This window comes from Mus caroli, chromosome 9 (assembly GCF_900094665.2).
Source record: "Mus caroli chromosome 9, CAROLI_EIJ_v1.1, whole genome shotgun sequence".
NCBI lineage: Eukaryota > Metazoa > Chordata > Mammalia > Rodentia > Muridae > Mus > Mus caroli.
Window position 1 is genome coordinate 112,225,178 of NC_034578.1, and position 20,863 is coordinate 112,246,040.

Here is a 20,863-nt window from a genome sequence, read left to right on the forward strand (position 1 = left end):
CACTTTGTAGACCAGGCTGGCCTCGAACTCAGAAATCCGCCTGCCTCTGCCTCCCAAGTGCTGGGATTAAAGGTGTGCGCCACCACCGCCCGGCCCGCCAAAGAACTTCTGTGCATTCCTTGAGATGCTCATTTTGTTTTGTTTTGTTTTCTGAGCCTGGTGTTACAAGCCTCAAATTCCAGCCAACAGGAAAGCTGAGACAAAGTGGAAGAGTGGTAGTAGGAATTTATGATGGTTATTGTTGTGCAGCAGAATCTAGACTGGCCTGGGATAGGGGCCCCTGGGTATGCCTATGGGGGAGTATCTGAGTATTAATGGAGGTGGGAAGGCATGTCCACTATGGGTGGCACCATTCCCTGGTTGGGATCCTGGACTGTGTAAGCAGAAAAGTGAGCGGAGCAGCAGCGTGAATCACTCTGCTTCCTGACTGTGGCTGTGATGTGAGCAGTTGCTTCAAACTACTGCTACCTTGAATGACTTCCCCTTCATGATGGACTGTTTCCTGGAATTGTCAGTTGAAATAAATCAATTATCGTTAAGTTGCATAAATCCAAGGGCAGCGGCGCTACAGAGTAAGTTCAAAGTTAATCCGGGCAACTTCGTGGGATGTTGTCTCGAACTGAAAAAGTAAAATAAGGCTGGGGATACTGTTTAATGCCACAGGCCTTGCTGACTGAGTACGAGTTAGGTTCTCCTCTCAATTCCACCACTGTCGGCCTATCCCGGGGGTGACAGTTCCCCAGAGTTTGTATAAGGCCTGAGTTGGTTGAGCAAGCCCTGGGCAATTTTATTCTGAGTTGGTGAAGTGGAGAAACAAATGTGTTTCCATGGTGAGATCTGTTAGAGGACTTGGAAATGGCCATTGTCACCTGTAACTAAGTGTAGATGACAGAAGGGTATGGGCACCAGGCACAGGATTCTGCTTTTCCTTTCCTCTCTGGTCCCTTCCAGATAAACGCATGTTTCTATCTAACATAATATACAGTTTGCACTTGTATTACCCTTGTCTTTTTTTCCTATTTTAAATCAGCTACCAATTACGTGTTTACCATTGCTAAGTTTAGTATGACCCACAGAGGGCTAAGAAAGGCTGGGCCAAGTCATTTGCCAAGCCATCCAGATCTGAAGACACCAGTGACCATGAAGTTATCTTGTCGCTTAGTGGTACTAAACAGCATAATTCTACTTCTTTTCTACAAACCTACCATGTATCAAATGCATAAAAATAATCTCGAAAGCACTGTCAATACTAAATATGAGAATTCTTGTGAAAATTAGTTCCTAAGTGCTTTCCAAATGAACACAAAGCCCTGGGTTCCAGTCCCAGCTCTGCAGACAATGGTAATCTTAGCATTCAGAGGCAAGAACAGCAGCATCGGGACCTCAACATCAACTATTGGCTCTGTAATGAGCTCCAGACCAGCAGCCAGCCTGAGAGATGTGAGAATTCATCTCAAAAGAAGAGAATACAAGATTTAAGGGGTGGAGAGATGGCTCAGAGGTTAAGAGTACTGGGTGCTCCTGCAGGGAACCCAGGCTCAATTTCTATCACCCACATATCAGCCACAATCAACTGTAATTCCAATTCTAGGGGATCTAACACCCTTTTCTGACTTCCACAGTCATTGCATGCACAGATAATGATGCAAATTTTGAAAACAGTTAAAGAAAAAAAATGAAATAACATAAAACAACTCCTCTTAAATATTACTAAAGCCCACTTACTATCTGAAATTAAAACAAATAGCCAATTGGGTTGAGTGTTTTACAGTGTCTGTTTTACATATGAGTTTTATTTTCACTTATGAATGGACTTCGTGTGTGTGCAGGCATGCATGTGTGTGCATGTATGCGTGTGTTTGTGCACACACATGTGTATGTATATACGTGTGTGTGTGTGTGTGTGTGTGTGTGTTCATGTGTATAGATCTGTGACATGATGCTTTGAATGGCAGTCAAAACCAACTCAGAAGTTGGTCGCAACCGCAACGTCCATTGTGTGGGTTCTAGTCATTGAGTGCAGGTTGTCAGGCTTGGCAGTGAGCATCTTTACCCACTGAGCCATCTTGCCAGCCCCCATCTGAGGTTTTCTCCCACAATGCAATGTAGCATCTGAGCATAGCAATATGGTTGTATTTTTGCCAACTGTGTAGCCTAGTACTTCCTGGCTAGAGTTATGTTTCTGGACTTGGAATGAAGTATGAAGGGAACATCGATGCTGTTGGTCTCCAGAACTTCCTACTCACAAGCATTCTTATGTTGATTGTTCACTATTCAGATTTTAAACTGTGTATTTTAACGTACTCAAATATGCTGTTGATATTTGCTTTTTTTGAAGAGAGTGTTAAATTTAAACAGCTACTTACTTAACCTAGTTGGATTATATTTAGTGTGTGTGTGTGTGTGTGTGTGTGAAAACTCCTGATGATCAAATCCATGGGCTTTTCAGTAAATGCCTTTGCCCACCTAATCATCTCACCAGCCCAATATTTCCTTTTAATGAAATATTTCTAAGTCACTCTTAGAAATTTTCTCTGACACTCTCATGAAGTGTTCATATACATTCCTGATTGACATATTGTTTCTTATTTCAAGAAAAATGAAACAATGGATTTCCTATGCCAACACACCAAGAGGATAAAGGATAAACAAGTTTTATGTCACAGAAGATAGGATTTCTCTGGTTCTTAGCTGGTCCAAATTGCTGCTGTGGATAAGACCTGTTAAAATAGAAAGCATTCTATAAGACAGCAAGCTCTTTCAACTCCCCTGATCTCCTGGAGTTCAGGTGGAATTGAGAGCAATTACCTAAGAATAAGAAAATCTTATTAACAGGACCGAATTATTCCATTCTGTCTGGAAAGACAGCTTTGCTGACATAAATATGTGCGCATAGGCAGAAGTCTTGCCTGAGAGCTGAACATGATTTATTGTCTTTCAATGCAGTCTGTAGGTTGCGCTCATCAATATGTGTCCTTACACGAGGAAGCTTTGCCACACTGTGGGTCAACACCACTCCAGGGCCTCTTTCAAAGTGATCCTTCCGAGTTCATGTCCTACAGGGCCCTGAAGTATCTGGGAACTTATCTTCGCTTTTGCCAGCTCATTGAAAATGAAAAGCTTTGGGGCTGCCCAACATAGCTGTGTAATTCATTACAAGACATAGACATATCTGGGGTGAGGCAGGCAAGCAACTAATGAGCATTTATTTTATCCAGGAAACATCAAGATCGATACACAGGACATGCAACATTTATGGAACACTGTTATCTTTGCTCTTTAGGGGAAGGAGTGTATATTGCAGGAACTCTTTCTGCTAATAGTACTGATGCGATGCTATGCTCAAACAGCTGGCCCAGATCAACACAGGAGGCTGGCCTCACCTTCCTATGGTAGGGGTAACAATAATGTTTGATCTTTTTTTTTAGCTTCCTTGGCCAGGTCTCCTAAGGCTCTATCGTTTGATTTTTGGCATTTATCTATCCATCTACCTAGATTTATACCTATCAACTATATGCCTGTCAATTATATATCTATATATGTCTATCGATCATCTACCAAGAAGACATCTACATATCTATCTATCTATCTACCTATCATCTATCTATCTATCCATCTGTCTATCTATCAATCATTTATCACTACATTTATCTATCTATACATATCTGCCATCTATCTGCTTCCCCACCCCCATTCCTTCTTCCTTGTTCCTGATCCATTTGAACCATTTGGGGATTCTCTAATAGGTGTGAATGGAATGATGCAGGATCTACTCATTCACATTAGGCTTTTTGTGAATCAGCGGGAAGAGCCAAGCTGTACAGAGAGAGCTGGGATGGTCAAAAGTTGGCGTCTATATCATTCTTGTCAAAATCACATTGTTGTGTGTTACGAAGAGAAAATTAACAACAAAAAAGTGTAATTGATATTTGATGGGCAAATTATTCACACAATAACCAAAGCACAAATGGTGTTGGCTACATAAATTAGATCAATGTGGCCGGGTGTGGTAGCGTGTGCCTTTAATCCCAGCACTTGGGAGGCAGAGGCACAGATTTGTAATCGAGGCCAGCCTGGTCTACAAAGTGAGTTCCAGGACAGCCAAGGCTACAGAGAGAAACTCTGTCTCGAAAAAAAAAAAAAAAAAAAAAGAGAGATCAATGTTAGATGGTATCCTTTCAAAGGTCCTTAGCAACGATGGTTCTGAATTTAAAATGTATAACCATGCCAAGGCTTGGTGTTCAAGTAGTTATTTTTCTTGATGCTTTCTAGAAATGGCACCACAGGGATCATGATTGCCTGGACACAGCAATTAGCCACACAGATGATCCTATAAGGGTAATCATCATTGCCAAGGGTGACAGAGTGAAAACGCCATGTGTGTGCTCAGCAGTGTGTGTGACGTCCCCAAATTACCATCAGAAGAAGAAGCGAGTGATGTGACCTGGCCCAGACTGCTCTGTGCTCACACAAAGTGAGACAGGATGATGGGTGATTTAACATCTGACGGTACCCACTGCCCTGTTAGGACTCAGTGAGCTTGGGCTGCTGTGCATGGCTACAGCTTCCTCATGCACAGATTTAAATATTACTGCTTTGGAAGCATCCCTGTGCACAAAGCCACAGGCTTCTGACTCCAAACACATTGAACTGTGCTAAGGCAGGAGAGTGGAGTCATCGCTGTCTTTGGAACTGCACACCTATCATTAGCTCTCTGAGAACTCTGGACAGTGAGTTTTTATCGCACTGCACTCACCCTTATCTTTGTTTCAAGTAGGGCCAATCAGTTAATGCCATTGTTAAAAATTATTGGTGCACCCACCAGAAGGACAGGCTTTCTCAAATATTCTACTGAGAAGAGTTAGAAAACTGATGAATTAGAGAAAGAACAAAGGAAACAGGCTTGACAGAAGCTCAGTGGTTACAAACCCTGTTCTTCCAGAGGATGTAAGTGCAGACCCTCACACTCACGTTGGTTCACAGCTCCCTGTAACTACCACTCTAAAGGAATCAACAACCTCCCTGACTTCCATCACACACACACACACACACACACACACACACACACCTATGCAGATTAGCAGGTACACATATATAAATCAAAATAATCTTTTTCAAAAAAAAAAGCCACCACAAAATACTGTAAGTACCTTCTTCTATACCTTCATATACATACGGTCTATGTATATTCAGTTGCTAATTCTGTACTGTCAGAGGGCCATCACCAGTCTATTTTATAAATATTTGTTCCTTCCTCACCTGCCTAAGGCAGTCCAGGATTGCATCTGATTGTCTTTAATAAGTTCAGATGGCCAATATTCAGGAAGAAAGTAGGAGGCAGAACTTCTGGGAAGAGATACGGATTCTGGAAGCTGAACCAAGGGGCAGAGATGCAGCCAGCAGACACAGAAGTGGAAGGAGCAGAGGGGTAGACCTGGCCCTGTGCTGTGAGACACAGTGCCATGATTAGTCTGTTAGAGTAGCTAAGAGGTAGCTCAAGCTGAAACGCCTAAGGTTTAAAATATTAATAAGCCTCTGTGTCATTAGTTATATCGCTGGTGGCTCCGAGATTGTCCAGTTATATATAAGAATCCCTAGTAACCTTGAACGCTTTGTCTTTGCATGGGAAGAGAAAACTTGATTAAGAGATGAGATTCTGGGCTATCAGGCTCAGGTGTAAAGAGTTTACCATGCAACCCACGTTCAAACCCCCAGAACCCATTTAATGACAGAGTAGAGTGGCATGAGTGTCTGTGGTCACAATTTGTCAACAATATGATGGGAGGTGGAAGCAGGATACCTAGAACACACAGCCACCAAGAGACCCTGTCTTAAACAAGATGGAAGGCAAGGAACACTTAACCACAGAGGCTGTCTGCTAATCTCTCCATATATACCATGACCTGAAGGCAACAGCACTCTCTTGTGCATACACACACACACAGACACACACACACACATAGACACACACACACATGTGTACACACACAACATTCTAAACAATGTGAGTTCTGAAAACAATACTTCAAATGTATCAACATAAAGCTATAGGCATCAATCCATATAGACACCATATGCCCAGTCTGAGCCCAGCTGATATAGCGTCTACACTGCATCCTATGGGGACACTTTTCTGTAGTACCATTCATCCAAAAACCCATCTCTTACAAGGTTCTCTTGTATTTCACGTCAGATTTACATATTGAAGATTTCATATCTTCAGTTAGCATTTGAAGGTTTTTATTGAGCTTATTTGACTTCCAGAACTGTACATAAATAAAGGCAAATTTGTGACCTCCTGGTGACCAGTAGAGCATTCTTATTTCTCTTGGACCGAGAGGGAACCCCTGAAGCATAGAGTTCCATCTCTGAGTATTTCATAACCAAGCCATGCTGCTGCCTTTCTTGTTCCCATGAGATAACAAGGGGCTGAAAACTCTCGAGCAAACTTGCTATGCACCACGCTTCCATTGGGTGTAGCTATGATATTAAAAAGCTGCCTATCCCTGCCCGTGTACACAAGAACGATGCAGGGACATTTAGGGAGATGTAGGAACTTTCTCTGTCTTTAGCATTAAATTGTTTTAATTACCTGTACATTTGGGGAAAACCAAACAAAATATTTCCAAACCTGTCAGGTCAAGATGGATTTTAGCATGCCTTTGTTTTCTCAAAGGAAGAGACCTATAATGTTAAAAATCTATGCTCAAAATTGAATTAGTGATTGTTTCTCCATTGTTTAACCTTTTAACATAATCATGTGATTCACACCTAGTTCAATGCCTTTGACATATGCAGACATCTGTTGGGTAAACTGGGATTAAGGTGAGGAAAATGGAAAGGCTGGGAAGATGGCTAGGTCAGTAAAGAGCTTGCTCTGCAAATACAGACTCCTGAGGTCAGACACACAGTATGCATGCGAAAGCCAGGCATGGCACATGGAGGTGAGTGTCTGTAATCCTAGCCCTGGAAAAGGGGAGATAGGCAGATAACTGGAGACATTAGCCAGCCAGTCTCACCAAATCTCAGCAGGAGACTCTGTTTCAGAAAAATAACACAACCCCCAGCACACATGCACATGCACAAGCGCGCGCACACACACACACACACACACACACACACACCTCCTATATTCAATGACAGTTCTGGGCAGAATGTAGAATGTCTTAAGATGTCTATTTATATTAAAAGGGGAAAAAAGCCCACAGTATTTCTCCTAAAATGCAAAGACAGCTTCCATGCTGAGAAGAAAACTGTTACTGCCTTTCTTAACAACACCATATGTCTCCAAGTGGATCGTGACGTAGTCAGTTCCCAGGGGATGTTCTGCATGGAAGCTAACCAAGTGAAGGCACAGCTTTCACACACACACACACACACACACACACACACTGATTAACCAATGGTCTGCCTTTGCATCTTCTGCATCATCCAAGATCATCCAAGCATCCTCAGGAAGGACCTTTCTGTTTTTCCTCCTTCTCCCCAAACTACCAAATCAGGATGAAAGCCCCATCTAGTCTACCAAAATATCTCTTTTTTGTTCACATGTTCTCCTCTATGTAATGTCACTCTGTTTTACAGAATTTAGAAGCCAAATTCCCAAACCCTTTGAAGGATTTCAATGACAGATTAGCTACAGTAGTAACTGTTGAAACTCAGAATATTAATTAATATACATAGTTGTGCATACATATAATATATACATACTTATTTCCACTGAGACAGCCCATTGTCAAAGACCAATAAAGTCACCAAGAGTCATTAGGACTTTTCTCATACACTATAATTTTTCTCAGTACAGCGCTTCATCCAATCCTAATTTTTTATGTATAAATATGCAATACTATTTTTGGACAAAATATTTCAAATAGCCCAAGCTGTCCTTAAAGTCTCTATGTAGCTGAAGATGATCTCAAACTCCTGATGCCCCTGCCACCACTTCCCAAGGGCTGGGATGACAGGCTTGAACAACTATGCCTAGGTCTCATGGTCGTCCAACATCAAACACCTTTCTTTCTTGCACCCTACCAGATTAAGCTGAGTTAAGATGTTCATAATTCTGATAGTTATGATATATATATTTTAATGTTAAATGTAACTCTTAATAGCATGAAGAGGTATCTTTTTACAGTGCATATAAAAATCTTAATATGTCTTCCTCAGGACAATAGTAAATGCCTGGAGATAGTACAAACTTGAGCTTTTAATAATTTCTCAAAGTGTCACATATATTATTATAAAATATGATTTTTTTGCACTCAGGTTTCATGGCTATCAAATTGCCATAAAGTTTCTAAGCACTTACTTATCTTTGCACATTATTCTTACAAGTGGAAAGTGCTGTTTGGGGTCCAGCATGAGCTTTCCGACTCTTCTATGAATATCGCTGCATAGCCACTTAATAAATGGCAGCTGAAGGATTCAGCGCTCATGTTGAGAATCACAAGCATCCCTCATCTTAAGTACACCTGCACTTCCAATCCACTTCCTGGAATCAGCAGCACAGATTCACACACGGGCCAATGAAGTCTGGGAGTGAGTCATTACATGGTGATTAAACACACACACACACATTTATGGGCTGGGGAGTTGGCATGGTGTGTGAAGTGCTTGCTACACAAGCATGAGGGCAGATGCTAAAATCTCCAACATTCATGTAAACAGTAGGCATGGTTATGCCGTAGGAGGTGGAGACAGGTGCATCCCTGAAGCTCACTGGCCAACAATAGAACCGAAATGGTGAGCTTGAGGTTTAGTGCAAAACAGTGTCTCAGGAGATACAGATGAGATGGATAAGGGAGATACCCAGTGGTCTCCTCCAGCCTTATCATGTGAGTGTGTAGACATGTGCACTCACATACACTTGTGCATACACTGCACACTCTAAACAGCACATGCTGATTTGGAAAAAGACATGAGCGCACATTGACAACAGCCTCCCCGCCTGTCCAGCACCCAACAGCATGTAAATGATTCAACAATAGCCATAAGCTTAAATGCTTTTTAGTGATTTCTAATGGAATTTCTTACCTGGGATGCCTGGTGGTGTTTTCAGATATTTTCCATTAAAATGTTGAATCACCACTTCACATTTTTCCGTAGACTCCATTCTAGGGGGGGAGAAAAGTATGGGGAGGTGAACGTGAGGTTATAGACTTTTGTCTAGTTGTTCTTTTAAAAAATAATCAAGAAAGAGATGGACAAGCTTGCTTTGTCATATGCACATGGGCTATCATCTGTTGTCATAGCTACTGTTAGGGACTGATGAGACACTGTGAGGTCCACGTGGATATCATGGAGATAGTCTGAGACATTTTCTTCCTTCCACACAGGCCTCTTGGCAGTTGAAAGCACTCACTAGATATTCACCAAATGACTGAATGACTGAAGGAATGATGTGGCCCTGAGAGACGGGGGCATGGAGGCTGGAGGAGGGAAACTTTACCTCTCTGTAAGTGGTGGATGGAGCTGGGATGTGAACCAACACCCAGCCATGGTTAAGGCCTATGCTGTAACAACTCAGCTGCACTGTGAGGATGATGAAATTGATTTGAATAGCTTGCTGCCTGGGCAGGGACCAGTGGGACAGTTATCAGCCCCATGGCACTTTTATTGAAAAGTCAATGTGTGAAAGATACCTAGAGGCAGTTATTTGGGGCTACCACAGGTAGCAAGAAGCTAAAAGCATGCAAACCTATCCTTGCTTCATTTTGGAATTTTGACTATTCTCCTATTTTTTATTTTTAATACCAGGTGCCCATATTTGTACAATGAGTTATTCTGTGTGTACAACGTCAGCATCTCATGTATAACATACGGAGAGATCTCTTTCAGCACCTCCCAGCATCACATTGACCTTGGAATGGCTGCCATGGCTCAGGTACATTTCCAAGAATTCTCAAAAAAATCTAATTGTATACGTTCTTGTTGTTTCTTCAAGTGTGTGTGTGTGTGTGTGTGTGTGTGTGTACACTTGTATCTGTGTGGAGACCAAAGGAAACCTTGGCTGGCACTCAGCTTGTTTCTTGAGGCAGGATCTCTCACTGGCCTGGAGCTCACTAAGCAGCCTGGGCTGGACAGAGTGCAAGCAAGCTGCCAGCCTCCACCGACACTGGCTCCATAGTGTTCAATTTTCATTACTATATTTTTACTTAAGTGTATGTTTGGGGTGGGGAGGAGTTGTGTGTGAATAGCACCTGTGGAGGCAAAAAAGAGAAGTCCGATTCCCCCAGAGCTGGAGTTACAGGTGGCTGTGATCCACCCCAGGTGGCTGTTGGGAACTGAATTCATGTTTTCTGGAAGAACAATACATGCTCATAACTACAGACTCATCCCTTCAACCCCAGAAATGAAAATTAAAATATAATAAATATATAAATTTAAATATATAAATACAGAGAGAAAGAGAGAAAATTTTATCCATTATTTAATGAGAGGAACCCTTAAACTATATGCTTCCTGTTTCTATAAGGATTTTTGTTTTGTTTTTTTTTGAAACTTCCTTTTCTAGGAACAAAGCAATTCTAGTTCTGTTTCCCTATCTTCCCACATGAGATCTACTCCCTGTTACCTCTTTGAGGAAAAGCTTCATCCTGGGTAGACACATGAATGGGAGAGGAAACGGGAGCCCTTAACTCCCACAGATGGTATATTAAGGGCATTTCATTCTTGGAGTTAAAGACAGAAGGCTCACGCCTTGAGAGTCCCTTCTCTGTGAAGTCTCTCACTGAGCTCACGCAGATAGCAGACAAAGGAGACTAAATGCTGCTTGCAAACCCCCACAAATCAAATCCTTTCTCTTTGTCCTAAAATGACATATAATTCTAAACGAAGACCAAACATAGCTGAAGGTTGCAATGTGCAATTGCTGATTTGGGGAATACAGAACAAGCTAAAAAGAAAATGGGCTGCTATCCACTCCACGTGCACAGCCAGCCTATTTTTACTCCGGTTTGAAAGTTTCAAGTCTCCCTTCTGGGTTCTAAATAGGATCATCTTTTCTTAAAGCCATTTTCTAGCTGTGGCGGGCCTGATGAGGGGCTCTTTCTAGGAACACAAAGGTAGCCGTGGAGATGGCTTGCTTTGGGTTCATTCAGATCTAACTAAGTAGCTGTCTGCTGTGAGCCATTAGAGACTCTTTGAGAGAGTAAATGCAATGAACGACTTTTCTGTGATGTTACATTGTATCACTCAACAGTGACAATTTCATTTGGATACATGGGGCCACACCTGATCATGGCAAAGCTGCCCCAGAAACACTGGCTCGGGGCCTCCAGGAGCTGACAAAGAGGCAGAGCCAATGTTCTGGAAACAGAACAAAAGTGAGACCTGTAGGTGAATACCCGTATTAGCCAGCACATGCCTATTTTCTTCTCAAGTTTCACAATTAAGTGCTCGGTGCGGCTGCTAGCTGAAGCTCTCTGAAATCTGGCCCATGCAAGGCTTGAAGCTGACAGGAGTGCTCTCAAGTCCCCACTGGCAGCAGCTGCCTTTCCAGGCCCCTTGCAGCCATCCTGGCTCAGCACAGTGCCTCCATTCTTCTAGAAAGTAGCTGAGCCCTTCTGTGCCCTGCAGAACAGCGCCTGGGTGGGGTCAACCCTTCATCGGACAATGCTTTAACCAGGCTCTTAGGAGGCGCCAGGCATGGGGTAAAGCTTCAGGGGGCTTCTTAGGTCTGCTGTTTGAATGTAAACACACGTTCAAGGGCCTGTTTCTTTCTTGCCTCATGACTTATAACTGCTGGCTTCAGTCATTTGAAACATACTAAAGGATTCCGTTGTTGTTGCTGCTACAGCAGCCTCTCCTCCAACTCTTCTTCCTTCTCTCTACCCACCTCCCCTCCTTCTCTTCCTCCTCCTCCCTCTCTTCCTCCCATAAGTCTTATTCCTCTTCTTCCTCTTCTTCGCAACAACTGCTCCCGAGGAGGGAAACTGATATTACAGCTCACACAATTCACAGTCAAACTAAAACACACGAGAACCTGCTCCAGCACTGGTCGAATGTTCTGGATCAGGCTTTACCCACAGAGGAAGGAAGTCTTGTGGAAACCCATGTTCAGCTTAACTCCCTCACCTCAACAGAGTCCTCTCAGGTCAAGATCTGAAAGCTCTAAGCGTTATAAGCCATGGATTTAAAAACAAATCCACTCCATCGTCACATGCTATGCTTAATTAGAGGTTTCCGCTCTTGTGAAATGTTTGGCGTTTTGCAATCACGGGCATTGGACAAACTATTGGTAACATGCAACATCTAACTTTAGGAGCCAAACATCCTCATTTCTGGTCAGATTTACGCAAAGTGTCAAAGCTATCAGAGGAATTTTAATGACTAAAATGTGTTGCTTTTCCTAGCATTTCAAAATTAAATGACGTCATTTGTTTCTTAACCCATTGCAGCATAGAAGGCAATAGTGAGTCCCCAGGACAAGGGAAATTTTTAATTAATTAATTAATTAATTAATTAATTTTTACACTCCAGATTTTATCCCCTGCCCCTGTTCACCCTCCGACTGCTCCATATCCCGAACCTCCTCCCCATTGCCCACCCCTGTCTCCATGTGGATGTCCCCACCCCTACCCCACCTGACCTCTAAACTCCCTGGGGCCTCCAGTCTCTTGAGGGTTAGGTGCATCATCTCTGATTGAACACAGATCCAAAACCATTCTTTTTAAAAAATCTGTTTTAGGTTTGTGCCTGTGTGTGTGTGTGTGTATGTGTGTGTGCACAAGCATATGCATGTACACATACACACTCACATGTGCTCTCATGGCACTCATATGGTAAAGGTTAGTCATCAAGAGACATTCCTCAGGCACCATCTATCTTCTCTTAGAGACAGAATCTACCCACCAAGTAGGCTAGGCTGACTGGCAACTTGCTCTCTTCCAGTTAGTTGGGCACCATTCTCAGGACACATACCAAACAGTAAAGCAAACCCTGCTAGCCACCCCTGCACACTCCACAACATCTTGGTGGTTCAGCATTTACGACTCACTCCTCTCAGCAATGTGTCTGTGGGCACTGCTTGGCATTGAAAGCTGTCTGGCTTTACTGTGCTGGGGATGATGCATGGGGCATCAGACATGCTAAGAAAAGGCTTTGCCAGTGAGCCACATGCCCACACACACTAAGAGCCCCATTATTAAGTCGGCTTTCTTTAGGGATGTGGCCCTTGAGTTGCTACCCGTGCTCAAGCAGATGGCCCTATAGCCATGTGCATGCAAGCAGCATCAGCTGCACTCAGTGGATTTAAAGGTGGGCAGGGAATACATGAACTTTGGAGATAACCATGGAAATCACATTGGAGGAATTACAGGGGTGGGCAGGAGCAGCATGGGTTTGATCAAAAGACATCACGTGCGTTTTCACACAGTAATGAAAAGGTTAAATAAATAAAAATGCACCACAGTACTAAAGAGTTAAAATTGTCTCAAGTTATTATTCTCTCCATTACAGAGATTTAAAGAAAAATCAGCATGTGACCGCCATGAGCGTCCTCCCTGAAGACTGGTTGGCAGATGACCTGGTCTAGAAGCGGTTCCTCCTGTCTCTCCTGAGATGTTTTAGAGAAGATAGACCACCACCGTCAGCCTTGCCATCTGCCTGAGTTTCATTTCTGTTGCAGTGATAAAATACCCTGACCAAAAAATTTAAAAAGGCAATTTAGGGGACAAAGGGGTTTATTTCAGCTTAAAATTCAAGGTGGCATCCAGTTCATCACTGTGAGGAGGTCAGGGCAGGAACTTCACTAATGCCTCACACGCAGTCAATTGGAGGGAAATGCGTGCTCACAAGCTCCCTTGCTTTAATGGGAGGGAAATGCTTTCGCGCATGCTCCCTTGCTTGCTTGTACTCTGCCCGGTTTTTCCACTCTCTTACAGTTTAGAATCTGATCCTAAGGTATGGTGCTGCCCATCATAGGCCGGACCTTTCAGAGCAGTCAACTTAATTAAAGGCAATCACCACAGACATGGCCACAGGCCAACATGATATATGAAACCCCTCATTGAGATTCTCTTTCTGGGTGATTCTATGTTGTCAAGTTGAGGATGACCGCCGACTCCCAACATCCCTTCTAAGCTCCTAGGCTGGTTCATTACATCTCACTCAGGCTCCCTTCCGTCTTTATCCTACATCCTCCTAACTGGAGAGATGTTCTTAGATGATCCTATCGATACACCCTGACATGGGATGACAAGAAAGGACCGTCATCTGAAGCACATTGTTCTCAAGAGTCCACTGGAGATGCAGGTCCTATCATGGAGAGAGCATCAGGCAATTTCAGACACAGAGAGATTCTCCAGAACTTAGATGCACGACTATCCGAGAAGACCAAAATTAATTAATTAATTAACTAAAAAGCCAGAGGAGCTGTCACAGACTTGAGCAGGCAGAAGAGGTACAACTACATAGTTGAACAGGGTCCTGAACTAAATCCTAGGACAGGAAGAGTGTCAGACACTTGGAGCTCTTACTGACAAGATGACGTTATCAGTTTCCTGATTTTTATGCCTGTCTTATTAAGACTCACCATGCCAATAATGATGACCCTGGACTTCTGACAAAAGAAGAGAACTACCTTGAAGCTCATGGGTCACCTAGCCTGAGTAGGAAGAACAGAAACAAGGGAGAGAGGCTGCCTGACAAGGGGGAGGAGGGGACCACTTCCTGGAGAGCTGTCTTCTGCCCGCCACACAGACCATAATATACGGTGGTCCCACCCCAATATTTCGTTTTTAATAGAGAAGAAATCTGAGCGACTCTTCCTTATTTTCTGCCTGTTTCAGCTCTGTGTCTGAGGCATTTGGCCTCTGCTTGTCCCTGCCACCTGAAGGTGGCAGGAGCTTCCTGGCATCAGTCTGGCTTCCATCTCTCTATCAAGGTTCAGTTCCCATGACTCTACCCACAGTTCTACCGTTCATCTTCATCTCCTCAATGGAGAAATGAATAATGCGCTGAACCCACATCCATCGACTTGATCAATGATAGAGAAATGAAAAAGTAACCACAGAAAATGTATATTTCAAAAAAACAGGCAAGGAGACAGATGGCTTTTCTTTCGACCCAGTGCAGAAAGTGTCTTTCTCCCTCAGAGTCCCAGGTAAAGACGTGTTACCTGAGAGTGTGTGATACTCTTCTCTACGTGCATTCTCATCTAATTCTATGTTTAGGCCAAACTGAGATTTCCAGAAGGATCTTGGATTAAAGAAATTAGAAAATTAAAACCAAAATGGCTTGATCTCTTCTAAGCAAGCCATCTACAAACAGAGTCAAGAGAGACAGGCTGTCATCTGGGTAACCAGGCTTGCAGATGGGTTCTTTGGGCATTTCCGTGTTAGTGTCCTTGACTCTGGTGTGGGGTTTTGGAGGAGCACATTGAGATCTGGAAGTGTTTGTCTTGTTTGTCTATGATGCTCACTACTGAAAGGGCTCAGGATTGAAGGCTCCAGGCCTAACCACCCAGTGTGAATCCAAGACCCTCTGGGACACCAGTGAACCCTGGGCATGCTGAGAGCCAGTGCCAGAGAACTTACCTGGCATGCAGGGAGGCCTGAGGTCAGCACTAGGCATCCTATCCCCTGTCACCTGCACCACAGCACAAAGCATACACTTTGAAGCTCAGGACTTTCCAAACGAGTTTTTAATTAATCTCCTTGACCTTAAGTCACATTTTATTCTTAGATAATAGGTATGGCAGCCTCTTGCTTTGTGGTTTAGCCACTGAGTCTTCTGTTTCCCAAACTTGCCAAACCTGCCCCCCCACTCCTCCCCTCCCCCCAATATCCTTTACTTCCTTTTCCTCTTAGCAGGATTGTTTTTAACTTCGCAGCTCCCTAGAGATTTCTTCTTATCACTTGCATACTGAAATATTTACATATTCCTTATTCTAAGAGTTGTCCCACACAGCTCAGGTTCTCTGCTCCAGTACTCTGAATCGCAGTCCGATATTTAATTTGATCATGTGATGTTGTAGTAATTTTATATCCAACTACTTATTATATCCAGTCATTTCCATAAAACCAATAAAGTATAAGTTCACTAAAGCAGACTTCCTCTGTTCATGTACATCTCGGTGATACAGCATCTTAAGTAGTTGCTGGTATTTAGGAAACCAAAGGCATTCTAATCAGATGAACTAAAATGGGAAACGAATAAATGCATCTCATGTGTTAGGAAGAGGCCTCAAGTTTTTAAATATAGAAAAATTATAGATAAGATGTACAGGAGAGAGATACAAACAAATTATTCCTAGCCCATGCAGAAGTATGACCTGCCACCACAAAGATGTAGAGAGTCAAGGGGACAGACCAACTTACAGAAAGCTGGGGGAGGGAGTTTGGAAAACCAGAGTGCCTCAAATTTAACATGTGAGCAATAAAGGGATGCATCTTCAGGTATATCTTCTCTATAGATCTGAGCATCATCCACTGGCCTGAAAACCCATGACCCCAGGGATGCGCCCTCCCCATCCTTTCTTAATTACTGTTTAGAGCAGGAGTGGGGGTGAAAGGGTTAACCAGGCCCAAATTCCTTAGGAATTCAGTTCACCAAGTACAGTTTCATGTGGGTAAAGGTTTTTTTTTCAGAACTGTGTTTCCAGCCTGCAAACAGCTCCTTCAAAATCCAATTCGTGCCTGGGTCTGGGTCTGACTTAACGTCCTTATGACCTTGCGATCGGTTGGAAGCTTTTGAATGTATTCACTTAGCACACGGCTTGCTTCCTCTGACCAGAAGGCTCTGGACACCTTTGAATAGCATCTGAGGACTATGGCAAAGTTTTCTCTGCTTTCTTGCAACCTGCATTCCTGAGCTTTCCAGACACACGTTTGAAAAATGGCTCGATTTATGGCTTCCTTAGTTCTGCTTCCATGAAAACGTCATGAAAGCTCTTACACAGGGACACAGCGTTTCAGGTAACCCAGATCTCTTTTCTCAGGATGCTCGTGTCTGACTCCTGAATACACTATCTCATATAACCGCCGAGAAAAGGGCTGTGTTGTGGGTTTGAGGGACAACTAGTTGACTGATCAAGGCGGAGCTCTGAGTAGATCCAGAGGAAAACAGATGGCTCTGCCTTCTCCACCCGTGATCATATGTGTTGGATGATGAGAACACACACAAACACACACATACATGAAACAGGAAGTGGCTGGGGAAAGAGGAAGGAGAGAGAGCACGCAGAGGACAAAGCTGGTAGCATCAGCAGCCAGCTGATCTCCCCATGGGTCACATCTGCCCATCTGCCCAGCCACTGGAAGAGGAATTACAATTACGGACAGAAAGATCCTCTCTTTTCAGTGTCAGCAAACACAGCTGTAACCTGTGTTCATGCAGACACAGCTGCAGCGGGGAGATTACCAATCACTGAATTTACCCTTGAGAGATTTTCCTTGGTCACATTTGATTTCCTGGTCCCATGTGCCTTAGGAACGCCAAGAGGAATGCTGCAACGTACTAGGCAGGGCTTGTTTCGTTTTGTTTTGTTTTAACGCATCAATGGAGTCAAGGTAGATAGATAGCTGAAGCATACCCCAAACAATAGAAACAAAACAATTTGATTGATTTGGTGGTCATTTAAAAACAGTCAAACATTTGCCAGCAAAGCAAACACTAGCATTTACTTAATAACATTTTGCAAAATCTTGCTGTGTTTGTTGCTGATTTTATTGCAAATCTCTGTTTCTCGTTATATTTCAGGAGGTGGAAGAGCACACAGAACAAGACGTGCCAGTTAGACAGTAAAGCAATAAATCATTGATATCAAAGTCATTTCTAGAAAATACATGAGAAGTCTACAGTCAAACCACCCTGAATATGCCTAGCCTTGTCTGGTCTAACCTTGTCTGGTCTCACAGGCTAATGCAGTCAGACCTCATTAGTACTTGGATGGGAGAAAATATATGCAGGATTATTTTTAACCTACTATTTATATAGGTTGTTACTAAGCAGGCTAGTATTTGTCTAAAACTCACATAAATTGGTGGATTTTATTTAATTGATGAATGAAAAGGAAAGATGGCAATGACCTGTTCAGACATTCTGTTCATTCCAGAGGAAAGGGCAGAGCACTGTACAGCCCACAGGTTAAAAGTCACCAAAGGAAGCAAGCCTCCAAGACAAGCAAAAGGAGTTCACTGAAGAGGGAGGAAACGCAAGCGAGCATGAGGGCCTCTGTGCATGTACAGACCTCTCATGCTCTTTCAGCCTCCTGGGGGACACTAAATGCTTTATTAAAGAGGGTCTGGGTTCCCAGATGTTGGAGCCTAAAGAATGCTCAACCCCACCCCACACCCAAATCCCTTCTCCAGGCCTACAGAGGCTTCGGTGGTCTCTCAAAAACACTTCTGTGTGATTTTCCTGGACAAATGGTTTCCTGTTTCTGGGAATGGGAAACGGAAACTTGGGCGCATACTTGTGTGACTTCAGATTCAGTGATTTATGTTGGGGTATGATCTTCATCTTCACAGGCAGCCTAGTCTGCTGCACTCACTAGCTCCCTAGGAGCCCTGATGACCAACATTCCCACCATACAATTCTGTTTTAAGAGCTTTATGGCACAGCTCTAAAGTGCCACCCCGAGGGTCCCACCAAATTGTTTTAAGTTACAGGAGACTTTTTTAAAAATAGAAAAGAAAACACAAGAATAAAATGGCTGCAATTTCAGACTCTATTCCATGTTTCGGGAACCCCGAAGAACTTTTTTTTTTCTGTGCACCCTACTGGCATTCCAATCAAAGCTTTGATGTTCACCGTTTTAAATATAAATTGAAGATAGTCCTTTTACTTTGAAGAGATGGTTATCAAAGAAGATTAATGTATAGCTTGCAAGTAAAATAATAATGGGGGGCATGTTTCTTTCTAGTCAAAGGAATTTCAGATTTCTTGAACGACTTAGGATCACATCTAGTGGTGAAGAATGGCCAGGGTGAAATTCCCAGTGAATTACGGTGCAGGCTTTGACCACCGAAATAGAGATACATTCTCAAGACACATATTACAGCTTACTACATATGAATATAAGCTAGCTGCTCTCCCAGGGGACACTGAATCTCCCTTTGATGGGGTCTGCAATACTGTGTGCTTCTAGAAGAACCGATCTAAGCTCTGAGTTGGGCTGAGGCTGTTTTCTGTTTTGGTTTTCTATGACCGTGCACTGCTCCATGGGTTAGAGTTGACTTATTATCATCAGTCAATTCAGTTTTCTTGTGCGTTGTGATAATCCAAATGAGCAAGCCAAACCTGAAGTGCTTCACTTAGTCATCAAGTTACTCAAGAGTGATTGGGGAAATAATTCGGTTCATGAGCAAGGCAATCTGGAGTGGATTCCTAGCACCACATGAAAAGCCAGGTATAGTTGGATGGGCTTATAATCCTAGTGCCAGCTAGACAGAGACAGGCAGATCCCTAGGGCTCCCTGGTCAGCCAGCCTAACCTACTTGGTGAGTTGTGGTCAGTAAGTGACCCTGCCTCAAAGGGAAGGTGGGAGGATGGACAGCATCCGAGGAATGGGATCTGAGTTTATGCTCTGGGCTACATGTGCCCAAACACACTCACATGTACATACACACACACACACACACCACAAACGCAAACACATACATGCCCAAGCCAATGCAGGCAATGCATGTCCATGCAAGCATGCACACACACACATGCACACCCTATGGGAGTAAACATTACACATACACACACACACAATTGATGAAGGTTTACTATGTGTGACATCTCATTCTAGACCCTGTAAATAGGTCCAAAGGCATTCTGCCCAGGCGCTTTACAGACTGATCCACCATTCTGTGAACTAGGCATGCTGCATGACTGTTCTCTCAGCCCGAGTGACTGCAGACTGTGCTACCTAGATTCATGTCAACGTATCAGAAGTTAGACTCATCCCAGAGGAAGAAACTCAATTTAAAAAAAATGCTTCTTTAAGGTGGGGGCTATAGGACTGGCCTATTTTTCTTCAGAGAATTCTTCCCTGACCTTCAACCCCAGACTGCTACCTAAATTAAATGCCACTGTTCGAATTCCTGTAAACATTTTTCCCCCTCAAATGAAATTTATCATAGTTGTACCCAGTCCATCACTTTATATCTGTATTCTCCCACTGGTAGAGTGGGACATTTTCTTAATCAGTGATTGATGGGGGAGAATCGAGCCTATTGAGGGTGGTTCCAAACCTAGGCTGGTGGTCCTGGAGTTCTATAAAAAAGCAGGCTGAGCAAGCCAGTAAGCAGCATACCTCCATGGCCTCTGCATCAGCTCCTGCCTCCAGGTTCCTACCCTGTTTGAGCTCCTGCCTTGGATTCCCTCACAGGACTGTGATGTGAAAGTCAAATAAAGCCCTTTCTCCCTAAGTTGCTTTAATTGTGATATTTCACCATAGCAACAGAAGCATTAACTAAGACACAGATCTCCCAAATAATTCTGAGAATCGGTCCTGACATACCAGGGTGATGCCTCTCCCGTGTGAGAGGGCTGCAGGTGTGTGCCAGTATTTGTGAACCCAGTTTACAGATGACCATCCAAGCCTTCCATTAGCCTACGGAGTTAGTCAGTTATCATGGGAAAGCAGACACTTCCTCCAAGTTCTCACATGACCCTGAAGCTGCTGATACTTTGAGCACAACTGCCAGGGACATCTGTATGCAACCTAGCACCTTCTCTTGCTCTCTTGCTACGTGTGGTGGTTTGAATGTGTTTAACCCAGGGAGTAGCCCTACTTGGAGGTGTGGCCTTGTTGGTGTAGGTGTGGCCTTGTTGGAGGAAGTGTGTCACTGTGTATGTAGGCTTTGAGAGCCTCCTCCTAACCATGTGGACGTTAGTCTGCTCCTGGCTTCCATTGAGTAAAACTCTCAGC

At 43.4% G+C, this 20,863-nt stretch overlaps 1 protein-coding gene across 3 annotated transcripts in view; it reads right to left on the minus strand.

Annotated features, from left to right (window-relative positions):
• Rbms3 (RNA binding motif single stranded interacting protein 3) overlaps positions 1 to 20,863 on the minus strand; it is a 672,329-nt gene that overhangs the window by 211,319 nt on the left and 440,147 nt on the right. For all 3 annotated transcript variants that reach the window (XM_029481347.1, XM_021171492.2, XM_029481346.1), the window contains exon 6: positions 9,034 to 9,113. In XM_029481347.1, coding sequence (XP_029337207.1) covers positions 9,034 to 9,113 — 80 coding nt within the window. The remainder of the gene's footprint in view (positions 1 to 9,033; positions 9,114 to 20,863) is intronic.